The 23,442-nt window shown below is 39.7% G+C and overlaps 1 protein-coding gene across 1 annotated transcript in view; it reads left to right on the top strand.

Moving 5' to 3' along the window:
* Window positions 1-3,220: 3,220 nt before the first annotated feature.
* Window positions 3,221-23,442, top strand: part of gabrb4 (gamma-aminobutyric acid type A receptor subunit beta4) — a gene marked incomplete at both ends in the record, with an annotated part of 51,389 nt that continues 31,167 nt past the window's right edge. Inside the window, 2 exons of the mRNA XM_083927538.1 lie at window positions 3,221-3,300; window positions 5,235-5,329. Coding sequence (XP_083783664.1) covers window positions 3,221-3,300; window positions 5,235-5,329 — 175 coding nt within the window. The remainder of the gene's footprint in view (window positions 3,301-5,234; window positions 5,330-23,442) is intronic.

The following is a 23,442-nucleotide window of genomic DNA, read 5'->3' as shown; positions in this document are numbered from 1 at the left end:
AGGTTAATTCCACAAACATTTTTACATAATCCAAAACACATTAGCAGAAGAACGAGCAATCGCAAAAATTATGTTAGACATAACAAATGTTTTCCTGTTTACTGAGCAGCATGTATCGTAGATGATCATCTTGCAGTGCATCGAGTATCGCAGAATAGCTGAATTGTGATATCATCGTTATTGTGGGCAACATATGGTGAAAGTATCATAGTATTTTCAGTATTTTGATGCATGTTTTCTGTCCATTTTTACACTAAATTTCACCAGAAAAGGATTACATAAAATAAATAGTGAATCTGGGACATGCACACATTAAAGACCGTCCCTTGCTGTCCCTAAAATGTTAGACCACCTTCCTTTTCAGCTAAATTAAAATATAGGGACAATTATTAATTATAATACTATAATATACCATATATATACCTGTGTATATATATGGACATATAGCAAACCCCCTGCTCCTATTCTTTAATAATCTACTCCATCAATAAACATAACCACCTCTCCACCACTGGGTCCACCACACAAAGTTAATTATTTCTTGCTTCATACATTGTTTGTGCAGTCTTAAATTCAGTATTGCAGATTTATAAATGTCCTGTAACCACTTAAAATGACTTTCTCAGTGGTCATTTGCAATTCAATTTCACACAATGATACTGTGCTCTCTCTGAAGCTCCCTTTAACCTTTTGCTGAAACCCCATCCCTTTAGTGGGTTGTGGTTGTAGCCAATCCGATTTCAACTTTAGACAAACACTCGAGAATAACAATGTATTTGAAATTGCAGGTAAACTATTCCGCTCAAAGCTTTCGCCTGCATCTCATGGTCTTCTTTGACAAGTAAGTTGTTGTTTTGTTCCCGACAATAGCGTTTTATGCCACAACTGAATCTTCACACTCAATATACTGATTTAGTTTATGATACTTAGCAACAGATTTACAGCCATCAAACTGTCAAAGCTTGTAGTCACAACTTTTCACTCATGTGTTGCAACAAGTAACTGTGAGAGCCAGGCTGTGTCTTCCACATCAGCAAATGCTAATTGCTCACCCTTGGGTGCCAGGTCATGGTCAGTCATGGTGTTGCCCCTTTGATGTACAGTAATTGCAATAAACTATGACTGTAATGGCATTTCTTTTTCAAGTGTCCTCACCACGTCGGCCTCTTGGTTAGGGGATCGATTACAGTCCAGCTAACAGGCCGTGGCTCATCCAAAGCTCGAGCACAGAAGCAGCCAACATACCAATGTAAAATTATTCTACTTTTTTGTTTTGAGTTGACACTGAAATAAGGGTGGCGTTATTCAAAACAGAAAAGATCACCAGTAAAACCCATTTTGCCTTTTTAATAGTTTTGTTCAGTGCTGTGACATCACCAATGGGAGGGACAGACTGCATTTTCCTCATTTCTGGGCAAAGGCAAGAACTACCTGTTGAGTAGCCTAACATGTTTCAAAATTAAAAATGTATCAGAGTGTATCAGGCCCTGACAGTGATGGTGATGGGGACGATGATGATGAGGATGATGATGATGATGATGATGATGATGATGATGATGATGAGGAGGAGGAGGAGGAGTAGGAGTAGGAGTAGGACAATGATGATGAGGCAAAAGTAGTGTGATATCCCTGACACGCCACGTTCCTTTCACATGCATGGTTGTAAATGGCGTTCTTTGCGCCCTATCATAACAGCAATGGCTACATGGTACATCAGTTGCTGTCTGCCTTTGTCCCGCTGACACCACAGTGGTGACAGCGTTGGGTCTACTCCTTTAAATGAGCCTTTGCGCATAGCCTTCGAATCACCACAACTGCATCAGTGCTGGCTGCGTTGCTTAGCAACTGGACAGCAAAGAGATCCCTGAACAAAAACCTCCTCCTCTGTATAAAACACAAGCCTGTGTGATTCTTGAATTGTGATGTGCGCGTTAGCAACTTCCAGTAAGGATATTCATGTTTAAACAGAAAAAGAGAGACGCATGAATAAAATAGAAAATATAAGATTTGCGCGCGTTCACGTTGCGCGCGCTTTATTGTGCGTGTGTGTGTGCGTGTGTCTCTCCGTGTGCGTGTTTTTGAAATTGTGGTAAAGTGGAAGAAATGCATGAAAAGGCACCTGCACACACTCCCAGCATCCTAATAGGTTTGAGGGAGAATAGACGGACAATTCAGCGCATGGACATGCTGTCGCTAAGGAATTCACCTTAGGTGTCCCCCCCTTCTCCCCCCCAGTAGGACATCATTTTAATTTCAACTAAGAATTAAGACCAAATCGAAAGGAGTCAAGAGAGCAGATTCCCTCATCATGTCTCCTCGGGCTGTTGAATGTGTGTCATTTCTTCAGTGTCTCGAGGAGAAGACGAGCGGACCACATTAACGTGTTGAAACGCCATTTAACGTTGGACAGCGGAGGCAAGTGGACTTTTCAAATAGGTTTGCATCTTTGATATGATATCCGACGCTGCGATACATGCATTGGCGTATAAGGGGCCATCCATATTTCTCGGCATCTAGTTTTTTTTTCACCAGAGGAGTGATAGAGCCTGCTCTGACGTCTGCATCAGATATTACCCAGTGCTTTTTCAATGTGCATTTTCCCCTCAGTGACTTTGGGCTGATCTACATCATCATCAGCAGCAGCAACGGGGGGAAAAAGGGAATGAAGATTTCATTTTTCTTTTTTTTAAACCCACCGCTCCCCTTCAGCCGACCAGCGTTTCCAGCTCAAACAAATATCTTTTAACAACATCACGTTGTGGAATAGTCTGGCGCCGGAGCATCGCTGGAACCATGCCTCTTCTGCAGATTTGGACTGGGAAATTTCATCCACCAATTTGATCATCAAGAGGTTGCTGCTCAGTCATTCATGCCAGTGTTTGTTTTTTTAAGGGGAAGAATACTTGTCATCACTTTTAAAAGTATTGTGTATGCTGTTTTTTGAGCAAGATGTCTGATCTTCTGGTGTTGGTCGAGGGGCTCTGTGACCTGCACGGATTTCCATAGCCGGGCAAAACAGCGGGGGCCAATTAGCAGATTTTTTTAAAATCAAGAAGCCGATTTTAATGAAGACATCGCATGCGTAGATGTAGGCTAGTTTATTCGACATTTTTAAAAGGCAATTATTCTTTTTTTTAATTGCCAGTTTTTACTTTGTGCGTTTTCTGGAGGACCACTGGACTGGTTGGATTATAGAAACTATATATAAGGATTTGTGGAGATGTTGGGTCGTCAAGAAGATAAATTATGTGGAATTTCCTCTGCTTTGGCGGCTTTGTCCTTCTTCTGCTTTGTTCAAAGGTAAGAAAACGTCGCTTGGGAGAAAAAAAAAACCTTTCACACCAGTGCACGGGATTACCGGTCAATAACAGGCTGAGATGTGGCAAATCGCATTAACGGGGTACCCAGGCCTACTTATTAGGGGCATTGCTGCCGATATATGCTCTATTAGACGCGCGAGCGTAAAAACATGCGCGTGCACGTTATCAAGCCTATTGTGAAACGTAAGCTACTCCCGATATCAAAAAGGGGATATACATCTGTGCAATGGAAAGGGCAACTTTCAGTCTGATCCTGCCTAAAATGACAGCCCTCAGTGGGCTACAGCCTGGCCAATGATTTGCTGATAGGATCAATGAGCCGATGATCGATTGATTACTCCAGGGTAAGCAGCTAGATGTATGAGTCTACAGCGCTGTAGCCACTGTCTGAAAGCCCACTTATTGCATTATGAACGCAAAGTAATATTCCTATTCATATGATGTTCTTAATTGCCCATTTTATTGACCTGAACCAAATCAATCCAAATCGAAAAATTATTCACAGCAGGTCATCATCTGCTGTTGCTTTTAAGACAGGAGGCAGGGTGCAAGATTTAACGTTTCAATAAATAAGCTCTTGCCTAGTCCTTGAAATGTTTACAGTATGACTTACTGCACAGGCCTTCATGGACATCATCACAGTCCCAATCTCCAGATCAATTCCTTTATTGTTTTGTTGTTAAAGGCACTGATACATATCACCCCTGGCCTACTCCTTTTCTCTTGGCTGCAGTAACCTACAGCCTCAGTTATGAGATTTAGGTGCTCAGTGAGAACTGGGTCGCACCGTTTGACATTTTGATCCCATTATATTTACTTGGAAAAACAAATGAAAGGGGCGTAATCTTGCGTGTGTTTGTCATTGATATTCCCCTCATAATCATGCTCTCAGGTGTCGAACCTACAAGTCTTGTAAGCGTCCAGCTTGATTAACAGCTGCACTATCTATGAGCTAATTGAACAGTGCTTCCCTGACTGAGCCGAGGGCTAGTGCTCCTGTCAGGGGAGCAATTTTAACCCACTTTCACCCCTCGTTTCCCCCCTACGCTCATTCCGCACCCTCTCTGTAACAAGGAACCTCAGCTGGAGAGCCGCTCTTGGTCAGGTGATGCAGGTCATGGCACCAATGTTATAAGTGTCAGTCAGACTAGCGCGGACTATATGTTCTTCCTGGGGATTGTCTGTCTCCAGTCCAGACTGAGGCCAACAAAGGCTGGGTCCCTGAGAGCGTGATTATTTATTTTTTAAATGCATGCCTATGAATAAGACTGAGCTCCTACCTGAGGTTTAAGCGACAAAACTATGAAACTGTTGCTTTTAAAGCCATTTCTTTTTAAAGTACCGACATCATTAAAATACTTGATAGGTGTATCATTATCACAGCTCCTCAACTGACTAGATTAATATAGTGTAGGTGGGGTGTCAAGAGAGAAAATGCATACACAAGGCACATGACATCACACACGCTTGACTGCAATATACAAAAAAAATACATCTAATAGCTGAAATTGCTTGCAGCAAATGTTTATTCTTACTGTTGCATGGTGAAAGCCAAGAATGCAAGGTTGAAACTGAAGTTTGCTGAAAACAGAATAGACAAAATAACCAATTAATGCTTAATTTAGAAGAAATGGGGATGCATGGATGAATATAATCATTGGTTGTTTTTTAATGAATTCTAAGTCCTCTTTCTCTTTGACAAAGCCTCACGACGTTGACGTAAGGGCTTCCTCTTCAAAGGTGGCGTTCATGTCATTAGTGTTGAGAACAGAGAGTATGTGCAGTGATTTATCGTACCACGGGTGTGCTGTAGAGAAACACAATGTCTATGAAAAAAGTATCACAATGTCTGTATTCGCTGTTCTCCCCTTCACTACTTAAAATGGCTCTTACACTTGTGGTTTCTGCCCTCAGCTCTTCCACTGGAAGCACCGGAATGTCTGTGGCCAAGACCACCGTGGACAAGTTGCTGAAGGGATATGACATCCGTTTAAGGCCTGATTTTGGAGGTACGTGCTGTGGCTGCATCTGTTTTGGGGTCTCTGCTTTCGAAGAGTACGCATAAGTCATCCTTGTGAAATCTGTCGAAGAGGGGGCCTGTGGCAAAATATAGGGAATGGCTTTGACGTGACTGCTAGCATGTCATTACTATGCATCTATTCACATATCGAAGATGGCTGCTCCTCCAGAAGTAGGGCACACACACAGAAAAGCAGTCAAACATTGTGCTTTTGAGCACGAGAGATTGTGAATGTATTGATTTTTAATCCTTTTCTGATTGGATATGTTTTTGTGGCGCCTTTGTATTATATAGCAGTGCTTTGAACATATGATTTGCAGATCAGAGAAAAAACACTTGCCCCATTAACTTTTATTGGAAATTGAGCATCTTTTACGTTCGCTTCTCAGAATAATGGTTAGTTTGATAATTGCTGAAAATAGAAGGCGTGAGGGGCAAATCATTAGTGTGTGTCATTTGGGTTGATTGTTTTATTGAAACTATTTAACCACAATAAATGTTTAGCAGTATAACAATAGTTGGATTTTTGAACAGCGTACTAACCTCGTGCTAATGATTTTGCGATGGATCGGGCTCCTTTAATGTAAAATTAAAGCTTTGAATGTTTCGTGTATCATCGTTCTGACTCTAGCATCTGGGGCCTGGTCTGTGCAAGGCCACTCATTAAAGACGTCATAACTCAGCACTGACTGACAGCCACAGTGATGCCTTTAATTGAATACTGAATATATTATTATACCTGTTTATTTCAGCACTGGCTTTATTGTTCCTGCTGTACACATGTATTCAAAACACTTTGTATTCAGAAGCTAATGGCCACTTCCAAAAACAAAGAACAAAGGAGGCTTTTTACTTCCAGGGCATGTAAATGTAGTGTGATGTTTATTTAACGAGAGCAAGTACTGTATCACAATTGTAAATTTGCTCCAGCTCCAGTGTTTCATGGTCAAAAATCTACCGCAAATGGAAATATATAAATGTGCTGAAAAAACCCATGCTTGCAAAATTCACAAGCATCCCTTGTTTAACTGTAATTCATTCTTAATCAGACATAAAATCTAAAGATATCATTTTTAAATAGGCTGCAGGCTTGTCAGTCATGTGACTACATCGCTCTTGATGAGAATGAGAGCAAGCGGTTAAAAACATATAGCGGGTGCACTTCCACATATAACCTTCCTCTAGACTGGTGCTCTGCCAAAAACAGAAGCTCTGATGAAGGCTTATGTGCCAAAATGCGTTAGCCTGTTGATGGCATTGTAAAATTATGTTATAGTTGAGGTTACTTCTGCGTTCTGTGTTCTGGAGTGCTGCCATTCCAGAGTTGTTTCATAGATTCATTGGGAGGAAATGAGAGCAAGCAGCAAAGACATGCCTTATTCCCAACTGTCTCAGACAGTTGAATCAAAAGTATAAAGCTCAACAGTAGTCATGAACATCTCACATTTAAGAATTGTAAAAACTTCTGCCAATTTCAGTTGGTAATTCTCAGCATGCTTCTGCATCATATTCACACTTTACTCTGCCCCACTTAAGGCATTTCAAATTGTGTCTTCATGACTGTTGGAAGCAATTTTATTGTATCTAAATGACTTTAAGACTTTATTGTCTTGCTTACCAGTAACAGTGTTGTCGCTCACCAGCTCTACAAGTCAAAGTACACAAAGTGACCTCTTTGGCACATTTCTGTTGATAGAGATTTGACTAAAAACTGCTAGCAGATATGAAAAAGTATACTTCACTTTCTTATAGAATCACTTAATTTTAAAATCACTGTGACAATTCAAAGCACCAGGCATTTGCGTGCATGAGCTGATGAAGCCTGAGAGGTGAAACGTCTTCCTAGACAAATAACCGAGTCCAGTTGCTTTTGACTGAAATTGTATTGGGGATAACCATGACCTGGACAAATGAGAACATTCACAGGCTCTGAAACTATGCATTAATTTTGAGCATACGATTCGGTAAAAGTGGCATACATACTATATATTGGTTAGCACTGTGGCCTCACATCGAAAAGGTTCCAGGTTCGCATCCCGGCTGGGTCCTTTCTGTGCGGAGTTTGCATGTTCTTCCTGTGTCTGCGTGGGTTTTCTCTAGGTTCTCCAGTTTCCTCCCACAATCCAAAAGACATGCATGTGTTAGGTTAATTGATGACTCTAAATTGCCCGTAGGTGTGAATGGTTGTCTGTCTGTGTGTGCGTCTCTGTGTGCCCTGCGATAGACTGGCGTCCTGCCCAGGGTGTACCCCGCCTCACGCCCGATGTCCGTTGGGATCGGCTCCAGCCCCCTGCGTCCCCGACAGGGACAAGTGGTTGAAGATGAATGAATGAATGAATGAATGAATGAATGTTACCAAATATTGGCATAGTTGGTTAATCACTTGTGCAGTGTTTTAAATATGCAAGTTTTATAGCACACGACTGCGATTTCTAAGCAAAACTGTGATAAAATGAAAGAGGAAATGTTTTGACTTGAACAAAATTTAAACAAACATATCTACTTTGGTGTTGGCTGCTTGAATATTTGTTGGCTATAGCCCACTATTGTCTACCAGCTTGTGAATGCACTGGAGTGGGTAGGGCAAGTTTTTAAACATAACCCAGACAGAGAGTAGCTTTACTTTACCCTCAGGCTAGAGAGCTGTAGTCCATCATGTCTTGATATTTTCAACATCAGTCAGCTACTTCTGTCGTGACACAACTGCTGATGACCTTCAGTTCTAGAGATACAACAAAAAGGGGGTTTAATTATGAACAATGCTGGACGCTGACTGCGGCTGCGCACAACCTGGCCAACACCCACATTTGAAATATAAACTAACTCAAAGACATACATCAATGGAAAAAGACTATGGTTCGAATGGACAGGAAGAGGTTGCCAAGAGTGATGACATGGGATTTTACTGATGTGTTGTGGCCTTGCCACCAGTATTTTCAGATAAAAGCCCACTCTGCAGTCGCTCTATTTAGACCCTACCCTCTTCTCCACATTGATATTCGAGCCAAACTGAAAGTCAAGAAATGGTACAAAGACCCAAATGGCAGCTATCCCAACATTCAGGATATTGCAGGGTAAGTGAATTGTATATTTTGTTTGTAATAACAGTATTATTATTTAATTTAAAGGAAAACTTGCATTTGTGATATTTTCCCAACTAATACATCGTTTGCAAATTGTTTCTATCTCTTCTTTCATGATCTGGTTGTTTGGATTATAGCCCTTGGATGTAACTTCATAACAAATTGCCCATGGTCATAGAGCTGAATCAGAGACCACAACCCCCATGTAACCTGAGCGATGCATTACGTATTTAGTTTCAGCAAGGTTAGCAGACTGCTGTAGACGTGGATAAGAAAGTATATTTTTTGAGGATAGCAACATTTTTTTTTGTTTTGTTTAAACACATTTGAACTATGAAAAGTGTAAAATTCAAAGTGACAAATACTAGTGCTGCTATTTTCTACTACATAATTGAATACCTGAAATGAAAGATATGCTATGGAAACATGCATTTGCATTACACTCTGCCTTTGTCATCAACATGAGGTCTCCATCTTCAAGTTTTACTTTGGGAGTTTAGGATGGCAACCCATTTACGGACAAAATTGACTTGTTGATTTGTGTCACTTCAGCCAGTGGCATTTCAGCAGTGCATGTTATCAGTATGCATATGGTTGCTACCTCATTGCTGTTTTATCTGCTATTTAATATTCAGTCATGATGAAACACATTTTAGTCCCAGTTTCTCCTTATTTAGTTACACTTTCTCAACTACAATTGTCTCTTGTACGCTAGCTTTAACTAGATCATAAATGGGCACATATGTTTTGGAGAAACAGATTTCTGGTTAGGTAGATGATTCAAGGGGATGTGTGAGGATGTCTTAGGATAATGTGAACGTGTTTGGGAGTGTCAGTTAATTTGTGTAGGGAACTAAAGCTTTTCAGGAGTATAGGGAGAGACTGGGACAATGGCAATGGTTCAATTCAGTTTTATTTATAGTGGCAAATCATAACAACACAACACAGACAGACAGACAGACAGACACAAAGACAGCCAAATACAAATACAGACACAAAGACAGACTGACACAAAGACAGACACAAAGACAGACAGACACAAATACAGACACAAAGATAGACTGACACAAAAATACAAATACAGACACAAAGACAGACAGACACAAATACAGACACAAAGGCAGACTGACACAAAAATACAAAGACAGACAGATAGACACAAAGACAGATGGACAGACAATGGTCTTCAAACCCCCATTATCCAAAACCCCCCAGAGTTACACAGTTCAAAGCCTTTCCAGTAAATAAGGCCAGTTGGATGCCTATATTGTGGCAGAGTTGCACCAGTTGTTGGAGCACCATGACTTTTGGATTTTGTTTGATGCCATGCAAAGACAGGTTGTTCTGGAGCGTTAATGATGGTGGCATACCTCCCTGACTTTTAAGAAAGCACTTGAGATTCCTAAGTGTCCTAGAAATGATTCCAACACATGCTACACAGAGGTATCATTAACAGTCTGAATTGGCAAAAAAATTAATACAGCACTGTATCCAAACACACAGTGACCTCTTTAAGAAGGTGCTGGGCATCCTTAAGGGCTTTAAATTGAGGATGCACATCGATCAGGAGGCCACCCCAAAAATTTACAAGTTCAGCTTGTGCTTAATGCCATGAAGGGTAAGTAAGGAGAAGTAAAAAATGGTTGTGAGCCCAACATTAAAAGGCACAAGGATTTGTTTGAGTACAACTGCCTAGTGCAGAAGTGGCCAACCATGTGCTAACAGAACAGAAGAGCCAACAGTTTGCAGCTTTTCCGGCCAACCAAATAATCCTTGGATGCAGGTTGTAAAATGCCCAATTGCACGTCTGGTGGCCCACACATAGACAAAGAGGTAGAGAACAAAACCAATCAAAGAATGGTTCCACCACCTCCTTACATGCCTTGTCCACTCAAGAGGCAGATGTTCTTCATCGGTCCCTGGAATTGTGATATTGTCACAACAAGGTGTTTGCAGTTAATGGCCTGCTCAATACCAATGCAGTGAGAGACAACGGGACACAATTCACTTGTGACCTCTATTGAGTCCATGAAAAAGAATGGCATTGAGCTTACCCAGCCCCTAATGGTTTAATGGAGCAAGCTGCTCAGACAGTGAAGGAGGGCTTTGGAAGATTTGGAGGGACCAGGACAGGTTTGCCTTAATGGCTCATGCCACAGATGAAGTTATTGGGGATATCCTAACCCAGGGGGCCCCTGTCTCATTTATTGTCAAGATGACAGACTGGTGTGTCATTAAATGGCATTGAGACCATCTTTATTTGTGACATGACTCAAGACGAGTATGTCAGTTTTCAAGAGCTTCTTGTGACAGCACCAGTCAAACAACATGGCACCAGTTCACCTGGTACCGCCAGTGTTGTTGCCAGGAGACTGACAGCCTCAATGGGTAGAACCTTTTCACAATAATGAACGGGACCTTTTATACTATCAAGCCTTGATTACCTTGAGACTGCTGCACCTCGCTGGACTCACTGTCACACTAAGCTTCTAGAGCAGGTTTAACTTGGAAACATCCTTTTACTGAATTAAACATGTCTTGTTGGGAAGGTATTTCTATTTTTTATGGCTGCTCGTCAGTCTTGTTTAGTTTATCCTGAAACAACTCTGCGACTGCTTTTGCGATCTCTGGAGAACAGCTCAGTGTCAGGCAGACGCCACTGAGCATGCTCAGAGACACTCCACAGTGCGCTTTGCTTCTCTAGTTTACCCAGCTGAGAGGAATGAACTACATGTAGAGCTGCCATTTTGATTGTAATGAATATTACTAAGAAATTGTATTCTTTATTCCAGTGCAAATGCATAAACTGTATCAGGCTTTGTAATTAGTCAAGCAATCAACTTGACTACGTACAGGACATTTGTTTTGATTGTATTTTGTTAGGAATGGTTGATAATAATAAAAAGATAGAAATGACAGTATCCGTAATCTTTGATTTTGCAATCTTCCCCATTTTTTTTTTAAGAAAAGAAATTCACTTATTAAGGTTATATAAACAGAACATTATTTGGACCAGAACTATTTATGCTATAGTCAGATCTCATTCTAGCCTGGCTGTTTGGAAATATGTCATATTACAACAATGTTTGTGAACAAATATGCGATTAATCATAAGTAATCACAGAAAAACACAAATTTTCATTGCAATGTAGGTTTGTGTATCTGTACAAAATATCAATGCAACTGTTTCTCACTTCATTCCTTTTGTCATACACACTACCATGCATGCATACATACACAAACTCATAGGCATTCAACAGTGCTTGAGCGCTGGCATGTCTCAGCATCAAATTAGGATTTCTCTGTTGAGTTCTCTGCCACTAAAATAAAACCATTACTGCAAATACTTCCTGTCCCGGACAACACAGCCCACTATGATATATGTAAACCTTCTGAAATGCATTGGCACGGTTTCTCTGACACATGACCTTAACGCATACGTACATGTTGGCACTGCGGGATGTAATGCTGTATGATGAAGTGGTTTTCATAAAAGAGATGACCCATAAAATTTATCTGAATACATTTATTAAGTAGAGTAATGAAATCCATGACCTAGCTAAATCAGTTTCATAAGAGGCCCATTTAATTATTAACCAGTGTTTTAATACAGTATATTTACCTTGTAGTAGATGGTCGTCGGTTTCAGGACGCCAAAACTGCAGATGTAGATGATGAGCTTGCGTAGCTCTTTAAGCGGCTGTGGAGGGCGTGCAGCACGGGATCAATGTCCCTCCATCCACCCATGGGGTTCTGCGGGCCAGCTATCCGCTCAAAGGGCTCCACTGCCCCACTACCTCCTATCTGAAGCCAACTCAATCATGTAGCACCTATGGCTGATTCTCTTTGATGGTTCAAGCTATTTTGATGCACTGTTGAAAACTTTGAAGATAAGTTATAATGTTGTGACCAAAGAGTCACAACTGTAGCAAGAGCAGGGGTGGTGGGCAGGTGAGACCAGATCCAGAATTTCTCAATGGTGGAGAAAGAGAAGATGTGCATCCAGCAAATTATTTTTTGTTTGACATATTTTCCCCACATAAAAAGAAAAAAAACATTTAAAAAACCCCAACATTTTTCAAAATGTGTCTGGAGGCGGACTCTAAACAAAAATCCTTAAAACAAATGTGACGTCTGCTGGAAGAGATAGCAGGACCCGGCTCAGCTCTCAGCTCTCACCTCGGTCACACATTTGTCCTTCTGGAGGACATATTTCAAATCAAGCTGTCATCATCACGGGAATGGGTTTTATGATCTCAGCTTCCACCATTAACAAACCATGAAGGGTGACATATCATAAATGCTGTGAACATGCCATTTTTCCTGCTGAGCCTCACCCAAGTGCAGGACATCACTTGACAACAAAGAACCAAATGTGTTAAAAGTTATATTAACACTCAGCACTACAGCATGTTATGGATAAATACATAGCTAAATGTCTTATTATTTATTTTCTTGACAAGTAGCCTGTACAGCGCAGGTACAAGGCATGGAAGAATATGTATTCAAATACAAGTGCTGATCATGAAGAGCAAAGAGTGAAGTTGAAAGCCCCACCACCACCACTAAATATAGTTGACAAATGTCCAGGGGGTGTTCTGAGGCAAGCACTTTTGAAATGGTGACTTTGGATGAGCTTGTAGTCATAGAGAGAATGTATTTTTAAATGACCAACTCAATGTATGTTTTGCAGCATACCAGACAGGCCTGAAGTCATTTAATTGTACTGATGCACGCAGAACAAAATATATATAACATATATCACATATATCTGAATCAAAAGATTTAAAACATTACATATTAAAATGATTATTTACATAATTGAATGGGAGGCACTACACTGAAAACATGCACATTTCTTCTCCCCATGAGTAATGTACAGTACATACCACTGTGTTTAATGTGATTACAGAAAACTGCAAGTTGCACCGCATGCAACATTACAGGGGAAATCATTCAGCAACGGGTTTGAAGCTCTTAACTGATTTAAGTACACATTTATTTTCTTATTCATTGCATAGAAAGGCCAGGGAACACCTAAGTTAGCTGGTTAGATTGATCTTTAATTACCAACTAGTCAGTGTCAACATATCAATTGCAAGTAGACAGATGAGTCCACTTAACTTGGACTTTGATTGATGTAAGCAATTGAATAATTGACTGCACAAACTATGACAACTATGGTGCAATAATTATTAAAATTCGACATTTAAGGCCTAACAGGAAGGCATGTTGCACAAATGCAATTATTTGGTCAAGGACAGTAGTGGATCACTATTTCGGAATATGCTGTATAGCAGTAGTGATTGTGTAATAAACAGACGTTCATTTATATTCTTTATAGACTGCTCTAGAAGTCTTATTTGTATTGTATTTAATGCCTTTGGCTGTTTCATACTATTCAGCATCTTTGCAGTGGTTGTTGATTATGTCAGCATTAACAGTGTCTTTCTCTCCTTCCTATACTGAACATGGAAAATAATTTAGATTATCAGCACAAATACAGTTCTGTGATGCTTTCCTAAGCTAATCTCCTTCTTTACTTTGTCCTTGTCTGGTGTAATAAACAGTTATACTGGCTTAGTGTGTATTAAATGGTATTCTGTTAGTTGTGCAGCAGAGAGAAAATGAATTTCGCCGAGCATACTGTAGATGTGCATAAACATGATGACAAAGAAACTGGAGAGCCTGTAAGTGTCTAACAGAGCCTGCTGTACTGGGGTAATTTATGAAGTGCTGTCAATTATTGTAGATAGCCCTGCAGATTTTAGAAATCCATGCGAGTACTCAAAATTGCGAGGGAAAATCTGTTCTGTGATTATTTTTGATAAGTTGAAATAAATGGCTTCAGAGGTTGACATGTGCAAACTGCAAAATGTTTCTGTACAGGATGTATTAACGGAGGACAGAAAAGATTGTGTCCTGTCCCTGTTTTTTGTACCCACAAAGGCGTTTGCACTGTCAATTCAATGCCTTTTGTACTGTAGATCAAGATATTAGAGGTCAACATCACCCAAAATCTAAAAAACACAAGACATATTGTTGCGAGAAATTCTGTAAATATGCAAGGAGTAAACACGAAGCACCTCTATACCACAGAAACAAAATGTAGCTTTACAATCTCTGCAAATGTTGCTGAACTATTTAATTACACAGTATGAAACTGCAATATCGAAAGTCATGTTGCATCCACAGTTGCTTATAATTCCATTTTCATACGTCTTCACAACAAGATGGCTGTTTGTCAGGGCTCCATTATGACTTAACTGAATATGTATCACAATGCACTGTAAAATAATTTGATCTGAACCTTTAATGGTTCCAACTGAAGAATGCGTTAGAGTATATTCAATGAACTTGAACATAAAAAATGAAATAAAAAAGCAACAATAGGTTCCAGCAGCACGGAGTGAGATCGTGACTCTATCTGTAAGGTAGATTGTGACCAAAACTGTAAGCACCTGGTCTCTGTGCTATAGGCGGAACTCATTCTAACTCACTCACTCACTCTGATGCAGCTCACTGCCTGTTCATCCAGCAGCAGTGTCATCAAAGTATGGTCACCTGTCCCTGTCTGCCATACGCAGCCTGGGATTTACTGATCTCATTTCCCATTGACCCAAATGAGCCCCAGCTGCAGCTTGATCTTGTTTGTAATGGAAAAGCAGTAAATGTAGTCATGAAACTGCAGATCATTTGCAGTGAGACTAGTGAGTAGAATAGAAACTTAAATGACTGAATATGAAAGGGTGAGTCTGTACATATGGATAAAAGCAGGAGCTGCTGCACTTTATATTCTGATTCTTATGTACTGCACTGTATGTAATGTAACTATCCCTTGTGTCCAGTGAGATAGCAGACTAAATGCTCCTCAAATATGTGTGCAGCTATTTACAGAATTCTCTTCCCACACGATGGTTTTACCCTCTGTGAACATGACTGCTGATTGATGCGTTCAGGACATCGGCTGCAACCATTAAGGGATATAGAACGGCAGTACTTTCAAGACCAGTGGGCACTTTTGCAATAGTGAGGACAATCGCTTAGTCTGTGTGCAGCCACATGTCAAACAGTGGACTGTTTTGCATACAGGCCGATAGCGCAGGCCGTCGTTACTCAGTCTCAAAGTAATGCCTATTCAGCGTAAAACAGGAGTGTGTTGTCAGAATCCCAGGATGGATGTTGGGGCACGAACAAGTGGTATCTATCCTGATGAAGAGAGAACGCCCCGTGATTTATTTCAGAGGAAACATGGGAAAAATGCTCAAGCTGGGCACTTTTCCCTTTTCCCTTCACTTAGATTTTCTATTTGAATTAAATGAGGTGTGTATGTAGGCAAGCTGAAGGGGGCCAAGGGTGGTGAGAGATAGCATGCAGGAGAAAGGACATACTTCATCTTCCCATTCAAAGTGTTGTTTTCAGCAACTTTGAAATGAGGGAGAAAAATGCTGATAGAATTGCACCAGAATGTATCACAGTGGACTGCAAAGTACAGAAACCTTAGGTCAGACATTGGTGAGGCATCCTGCATGCAGTGTTTTTTTTCTGTTTCCACTCTCCTCTTAAGGTCCCTAGTGGCTCACTTTTTGAACCTGCAGTGATTGATGGGAGGTGTGCCCTTGACAGGATAGGGTGGCCAAGGGCAAGATGCAGCTATCCAATTGTTTCACATAGATAAACAAGGAAAGAAATGTCATTTACAGCATCTGGAGATAGATGCTGTCATCCTCACTACCAGGAAGCACACTTAAAAGCCCGTCTCATTATTGAACTCCAACAGCCGGCCGTATAAAACGGGTTTCCACATAAAAAATGATGTGTGCATCACGCAGAGCTAGAGGAAAAAAACAAGATAGGAAAGTGTAGATGTTGAAGTCAATAATATGAGGTAACATTAAAAATATAAAAGCTAGACTTTATGGTAGGCTATTCTGTAATAATATGCCTAAGGTCAGAGATCTTAAAAATAATTGGCCGTGGTAGTTTTATCATCTCTGATATTGGTCTGCTATGGATACTACTATACTAGTATCTATCTATAGTCTCTACTATTCCATGACTTTACACCTGAAGATATTTACTATTTTGCAAGAAAAGTGAACAGTTTGGTTACCATTCTAATTCAGTGCTCAATGTATATACAGTAGCCTAAGCAACAGCACTTCTTCTTTGTGCTGTGTCGATCATGGTATAATCATGATAATGCACTCTTTGCTCTGATATAGAAAATGACCTAGACACCATTTTGTGTATTATCACTTCCATGCAACTGTTCTGCATCAATACTTCTGTGCAGTGGTGATATTCTGTGTGAATGCAGGAAGCAGAGTGATATTCAAGTCCAAGTGGTTTTACAGTAAATTCATCCAAAGCTAAGTACTCAAGTTAATGTATTGAGCCACTGACGGGCTGTCATATTGATTTTGCATAAATCTTTACCTCGACTCAAAGAGCACACAGCAGATTGTGTAGTATAATATTCCTGTAACTACCCTGCAACAACAGCTGTGTTACAATCACGCACGTTAAATGAGAACAAAGCCGTAGCTCCAAATATTGAGCTCTGTCATCACATAAGTAAAGTATGTAAGCAGCGGGCTATCTGTTGGCACTGTTGCTTTTTTTTTAAAGTGCATGCTTTCAAAAGATAATGCATTATTCAAGATTTTTTTTTGTTTTTTCTCGGGTGGGTACGTTGACATCGTGGGTACACTGTGGCTGCTCTCGTTGAGACATCAGTATCATCACTGACACTAGATATCGTCTAAGACGTCTGTGTGTGTTGTCTTTTCCCATTACTGTGTAGTGATGTCATTTTCTCAGCTCACCAGACTGTTCTGGCTGCTCTAGTATTTTCCTTTAACCACTTAGTCATTATACCCACATTACTGATGATTATTTTTCAACAATGTCATCGTGTGAGGTTTTTTGAAAGCACCAGTAGTCAATCCTACAACATTGTCACAATATTGTCATCGAGCTATTTGGTCCAAAATATTGTTATATTTGATTTTCTCCATATCGCCCAGTCCTAGCATTTAGATGGTCTCCAAATAGTCTGACTTTCTGTTCTTTTCACCACATAACTGCTGTATATGTCATACGTATATTTTTTTATAAGTCAAATGTCATTTTCTACCTGCAAAGCACTCATTTAGTTTATTATTTCTACCATCTGGTTTCTACTTAAAGCATCTGGAATAGATTCATCCATCAGGTTACATGCCTCTACAGTTCAACTATAGACATATGTATCAGCTGACTGATGAGCTAAACTGTCTTCCTCTAGTAGCACAACACTCTTTCTCTAATTCTCTCCGTCTCCTTCCTTCTTCCTTCGACTCTTTGAACACACCGGCACACGCTGTCACTTGAGTTCACTGAGTTTATTTTGTTTTCCTGACTTTACATTTATTCTGTGTCTTTTTGATTTACTGTTTTTTTCCTTGTCATTGAGTCTGTCATTTAGACTCTCTTATCCAGATCGGTTGACTTTTGTTTGTCACGTTGTTGTTTGAGGTAATACGTTTTATTTTTTCTGGGTTTCTTTTTTTAATCACACCTCGACAATGTGACTTTTTCTGCTCTTTGGTGCATTATCATTTCATGTGCAAATAAATGAACTCTAGACTCCAGAGGGCAGTGCATGAACGGCACAGGGTATTATATACGGGTAAAAAATAAGCACGTGTTTTTTGCTTTCACCTTCTCATAACTTTCGCTGTACCTCACTTACATCCCACACGGCCCAGCGGACATGTTAGTAATATTAATATACACGACTATGTAAATATTATGGAATTTGCATCCCTTAAGGTACGTTTTATGTAACAGCAATACCCATAATCCAGATCTGTAATTTCTATTCGTCATAAGAGATGACAGGAAATGAAATGCAAAGGTCTCCAGCGAGTTCATCGTTGATGCCTTAACCCCTAAGCTTCAAGGGCGTCCCTGATATTTTGCATGGTGGGGTCTATGGTTGTCTTCTTAAAACACCCTTTGGTCGCTGTAATTGCATTTTAGCAGCTCAAAATGAAATAATAAAAACATATTTGTCAAAATGGCAGCCAACAACATGATCCCCTGTTCACTTGCATGCACACCAGAATTAGTGTAATGGCCACAAATTAAAATATTAATAAAGAATTAATTCATGAATCCTACTCTCTTGAGACACATTAGCCATGATCGTTGAGGAGGATCTACACATAATTACCACAGGTTAATGTAATTATGCAGGCAGCTTCGGCAGGACTTAACATTACACGGCATGCCACTGAAGTAACTGAGATTTACTGAACATGTAGGGTTACTCAAGAGATGAGCTTTGCAGGAGACTTTTCAGAAAAAAATATCAAATACCTAAAAATCTTTACCTTTCACACTTGGTCATATGTCAAAAATGTTCACTTCAACATTATAAAAGGAACGTGGAAATGAAGGCATTGATCAAATCTATGTGTATGTGTGACTTGCTAAATAAATTAGTAAGTAGTAAGTCTGTGAGTAAATAAATTATAAGTTGGACCATAAAGGAGTATTAAATGAATCATACACTTCTTTAGCCAATAAGTTTTCTAATCGCTTTAGGATACAGGATACAGCAGTGAGCAGACTTTGTCCTCAAGTACCCTCACTGTACATACGTTATTTATAAAGAAATGAACCTTCCAGAGTCTTAATTTCTTTTCTTTTTGAATTTGAGTTTAAAACCGAATCGTGTTTCACACCATCTAACTGCCCTCAGTTTGTTTTTACAGGTCTGTTAATTCCAGCTCTGCACACCTTTCGACTGAATGAAACATGACTTTGAGCTATACTATAAAATCATCTCTCTTTGTGAAAGAAATTGTGGTTAAATCTCACTGTTGGACCTAAACCTACAGGAGATACATTTGGACTAAATTGATTATTGTTTAGCATCTTATTCATTACAATCACACTTAACTAAAGCCTGACCGATATGGGGTTTTTGAGGCAGATATCGATTTTATAGTGGAAAAATGAACAGAGGCGGAATGAAAAATTCACCTTTTCTATGGGGATTGTGCACTTATAGGACTCTGCAAAGGTTTTAAGGAGGCTGCTTTCTTAAACAAATAACTTTATTAAAGAATATTTAACATTATTATGCATGCAATGTATAACATTCTAGAGTCAAATTATTTGTTAGCCTGAAAAGCTGTGTAGGTGGAAATGTGTACCGTGTATCAAGTGTTATATGAATTGAAAACTATTCCTGAAATCACGTATAGTGCCTGAGAACTTTAAGCCCTATACATTTCCAAGCAATATTAAGAATCAACACTGACAAAGTAAAGAATAAAGTAAAATAGCTTAATAAACATCATGTTCAGTATCAGTCAATTTCCGACTATTTAAATAAAGAGTAAAGAAAAATAAATTAAATAGGCGTCGCCAAATAGTAATGCGTGTTCAGTATCAGTCAATTGCTGATAATTTACATAAAGAATAAATAAAAAACAAAACAAATAGCTATGTGACACTATTTCTAAATCGACCCAAGCAGGTTCTTAAGAAAAGGTTTTCATATCAGCACATATTGGAAAATATATTTGCTGATACAGATATATATATACACACACACACTGGCTCATACACTAAACATTTATTTTACATATTTGTTTTTTACCCGGCTAAACTAAAAATTACGAAACTAAACTAAACCTTCCACTGTAATCTACTCTTCGTCCCTTTGGAGTACTTTAATAATGTTCCTCGAGGGTTTGTAATTTATGAGTTGGGAAGCCGGTAATATGTGCAGTGTTTTCTTAATTCACTGACAAAATCTGTGTATGTAAGTAGGAAGCATGGTTCATACGCAGCCTCTGCGTGTGGAATCCAAGTAGGATTCATATATCAGGCTGGAGGTTTGTGACAGGAAAGGACGATAAGATGAGGCCACCTTTACTTATCCTCTGTCTCTCTGGCTTCCTGTGATGTACTGCCTCTGCTCTCCTGTTTTACCTCATCATTTTCTTTCCCCTTCACTTCTGTCCTTTTTCACTCATTGTACCAGAGCTGCTTTAATGATCACCCCCTTATGCACCAGCTATTACTAATATTACTTGGCTGTTTCTCTATCCATACAGTAGCTGCCGTAACAGTGCGCGGTATATTCCAAGCTGTTCAGTAGTGATAGTGATAGAAATGTTACAGTTTGATTATTATATCCAGATGATGGCGGAAGCTGCAATGATGCCCTGCGTTTTATTTGGTCATGAAGGCCTCATTGAGACCAAAATCCCATTTTTAAGTGAGACCGGAGTTCAATCTTAAAAAATAACACAGTGTTACAGAAGGTAATACATATGTATCATTATTATAATATAATGTAAATGTATAATTGCATTGACTATTCCTTGCATGTGATTTGGGGGGGAACAACAGTACTAAAAACACGGGGAGGGTAATCATTTTATTGGCTCAAACACAAATACAAAGTGACTTCACTGTATGTAATGTTTTTGGAAGAAAAGATTGATGGATATGGAAGGTGTCCAGGTTAAATGACTGAAGTTGGAAATATATGAGACCATTAATTAGGCCTTGAGAAAAAAAAAAGTTAAGCAGAGCTGCAGAATGAATTGCCATGTCAAGTCAGTAGGTCTCCTGGTGGCCTGTTGGGCAATAAAACTGAACAGCGTGGCTTAGATCAAATCACAGTGGGCATATTCTGCTGAAATATCAAGTATACCATTTCCAACATTAAAAGGTTTTTTTTACTGCAGATGTAATTATTAAACATTAAGAGCTTCTTTCCTTTTATTTATAGACTTCCTTTTTTTCCTAGTCACGCCCCAAAACACCTCAGCCTGTTCATCACCATGTTTGTGTTACGCCCACATCAGTTCATCATAAAATAGAATGAGAGGAGAACAGACATTGGACTGTTTTCCGTGGTCATTCGATAGTTCAAGAGCAAACTGTGATCTTTGTTGGTTGCTATGGTGACAACACACGTGAGTGGGGCCGTAGTCTGACCCACCGGATGAACACTGTTACATCCAGGGCATTGTGTGTGTCCAGCACTGCCCAAGACGATTGTGATTGATTTAGAGAAATATAAACAAGCCAGAGTGTTTTTCCCCATATCCCAGACACAGTGCTGTGGAGGGGTCATACAGTGTGCCAAACTCGCTAGTTCGAGGACTCTGTTTTTGCCCATTATTTAATGAATAGAATCGGAAGATTTACCAATTGAAATTTGAAGCAATTAAATCCATCATTCCTCAATTCCTTTCTTGTAGCAAGGCAACGGACAGGGAGCACAAAAGACGCCTCTCCATCAGCCGTACTACTCCATGACTCATTTGTCACAAAACCTCACCTCGATGAGTCAGCGAATTGAACTCGGTTTGTACGGAAGTTTATGCGGTTTGCACGCTACCATGGTCACAGTTTTTTGCAGTCCCCATAAAAACAGCAGTCACTCTGACCATGTTTTTATGTTAATTTGACTGGAAAGGTCTGTTCTACTCTCATTCTATTTCTGTAGGTGTAACGATGTACTGAGAGTTATATTCCATTCTAGTGGTCTTTTATATTAGCAGCAGAAAGGCAGAAGTGAGTACACTTTTATACGTGTTAATTTACTGTAAGTAATATCATTACTTATCGCGATATTCAACATTATCATACAATGAATACATCCCCATTTTTTATGCTACAATACACACACGTCGTATTACATATGAATCAAATTAAAAGCACAGCATTAGCTTGGTTTGTATGGTTGCATATCTTTTTTCTGTATCACTTTTTGAGTTTGAAAGGCTTTATTGGTCTATGTGGGAGGCGACAATATTACCTTTAAAAAATGATTGCTGATTATACACAAACAATAGTGTATATTGTAAACAAATTACAATGTAAAGGAAATATCGTACTTTCCCAATGTTTTACCTGCTATACCGCCACGCAGAAAACAAGCGTTTTATTTTGAAATGGTTACCAGGGAGCACTGAGGAGGAGAGACGGTTTGAATATTTATTAAGACCACATGGTGGCTCAGTGGTTAGCGCTGTCGCCTCACAGCAAGAAGGTCGTGGGTTCCAATCTGCCAATCTGTTCAAAGCTGTGATCTTTCCATGTGGAGTTCAAACGCTCGCTCCATGTCTGAGTGGGTTTCCTCCGGCTGCCCCAGTTTCCTCCAACAGTCCAAAGACATGCAGGTTAGGTCAACTGGAAACTCTAGATAGCCTGTAGGTGTGAATGTGTTTGTCAGTCTATATGCGCGTTAGCCCTGTGATAGACTGGTGACCTGTCCAGAGAGTACTCTCGCCCCAAGTGCATGTTGGGATAAAGGCCCCAGCTCCTCGTAACCCTGAAGAGGAGAACATGTAATAAATTATAAGATAAATATAGTACATGGAATTATTCATCTTCATCTACGGCTCTATGGAAATATAAGAGCTGAAACAACTTTCTGTATACGCCTTCACTAACTATATGTTATGGTTGAAACTGCAACTTTCAGGTGAAGTTGATAATATCTTTTTAATCTATTTTTTTCTCAACTGTGAATTGAACACAGCACAGCACAATTCAAGTATTCTCATTTTGTGAGCGACTAGGGATATTAAAGGTCTTGAGGGTGCAGCATGAATAAATTCAGCCAGCGCTACAGTAGCTCCCTGTGGTGACCTATATAGCTTCATTCATAAAGACAATCTACATTCACAACTTTGTGGATTAACGCGTCAAAACTGTAGATTTTATTGATAAGAGCCTGTGATGACGACCTGATCTGATAATATGTTAAATGTTTGTAGCCAGCCACATACTCAGACTTCAGTGAACACTTGTGAACTTGTGTTCATATGTACAGCTCATATACACTTCCCATAAGTTACTGTGGAGGATATTAAGAGTGCCAGAGTTTGGCTATAGTGCGGGCACACACACACACACACACACACACACCAGCTGGTCTCAGACTTTTCACATTCACTTGGAGCTCAACAGGAATATTTATAAACGTCGAAACTCGGGG

This window comes from Echiichthys vipera (genome assembly GCF_963691815.1).
Source record: "Echiichthys vipera genome assembly, chromosome: 14".
Taxonomy (NCBI): domain Eukaryota; kingdom Metazoa; phylum Chordata; class Actinopteri; order Perciformes; family Trachinidae; genus Echiichthys; species Echiichthys vipera.
Note: the sequence above shows the minus strand (reverse complement) of the source record. Positions and strands in the feature narration are given on the sequence as shown.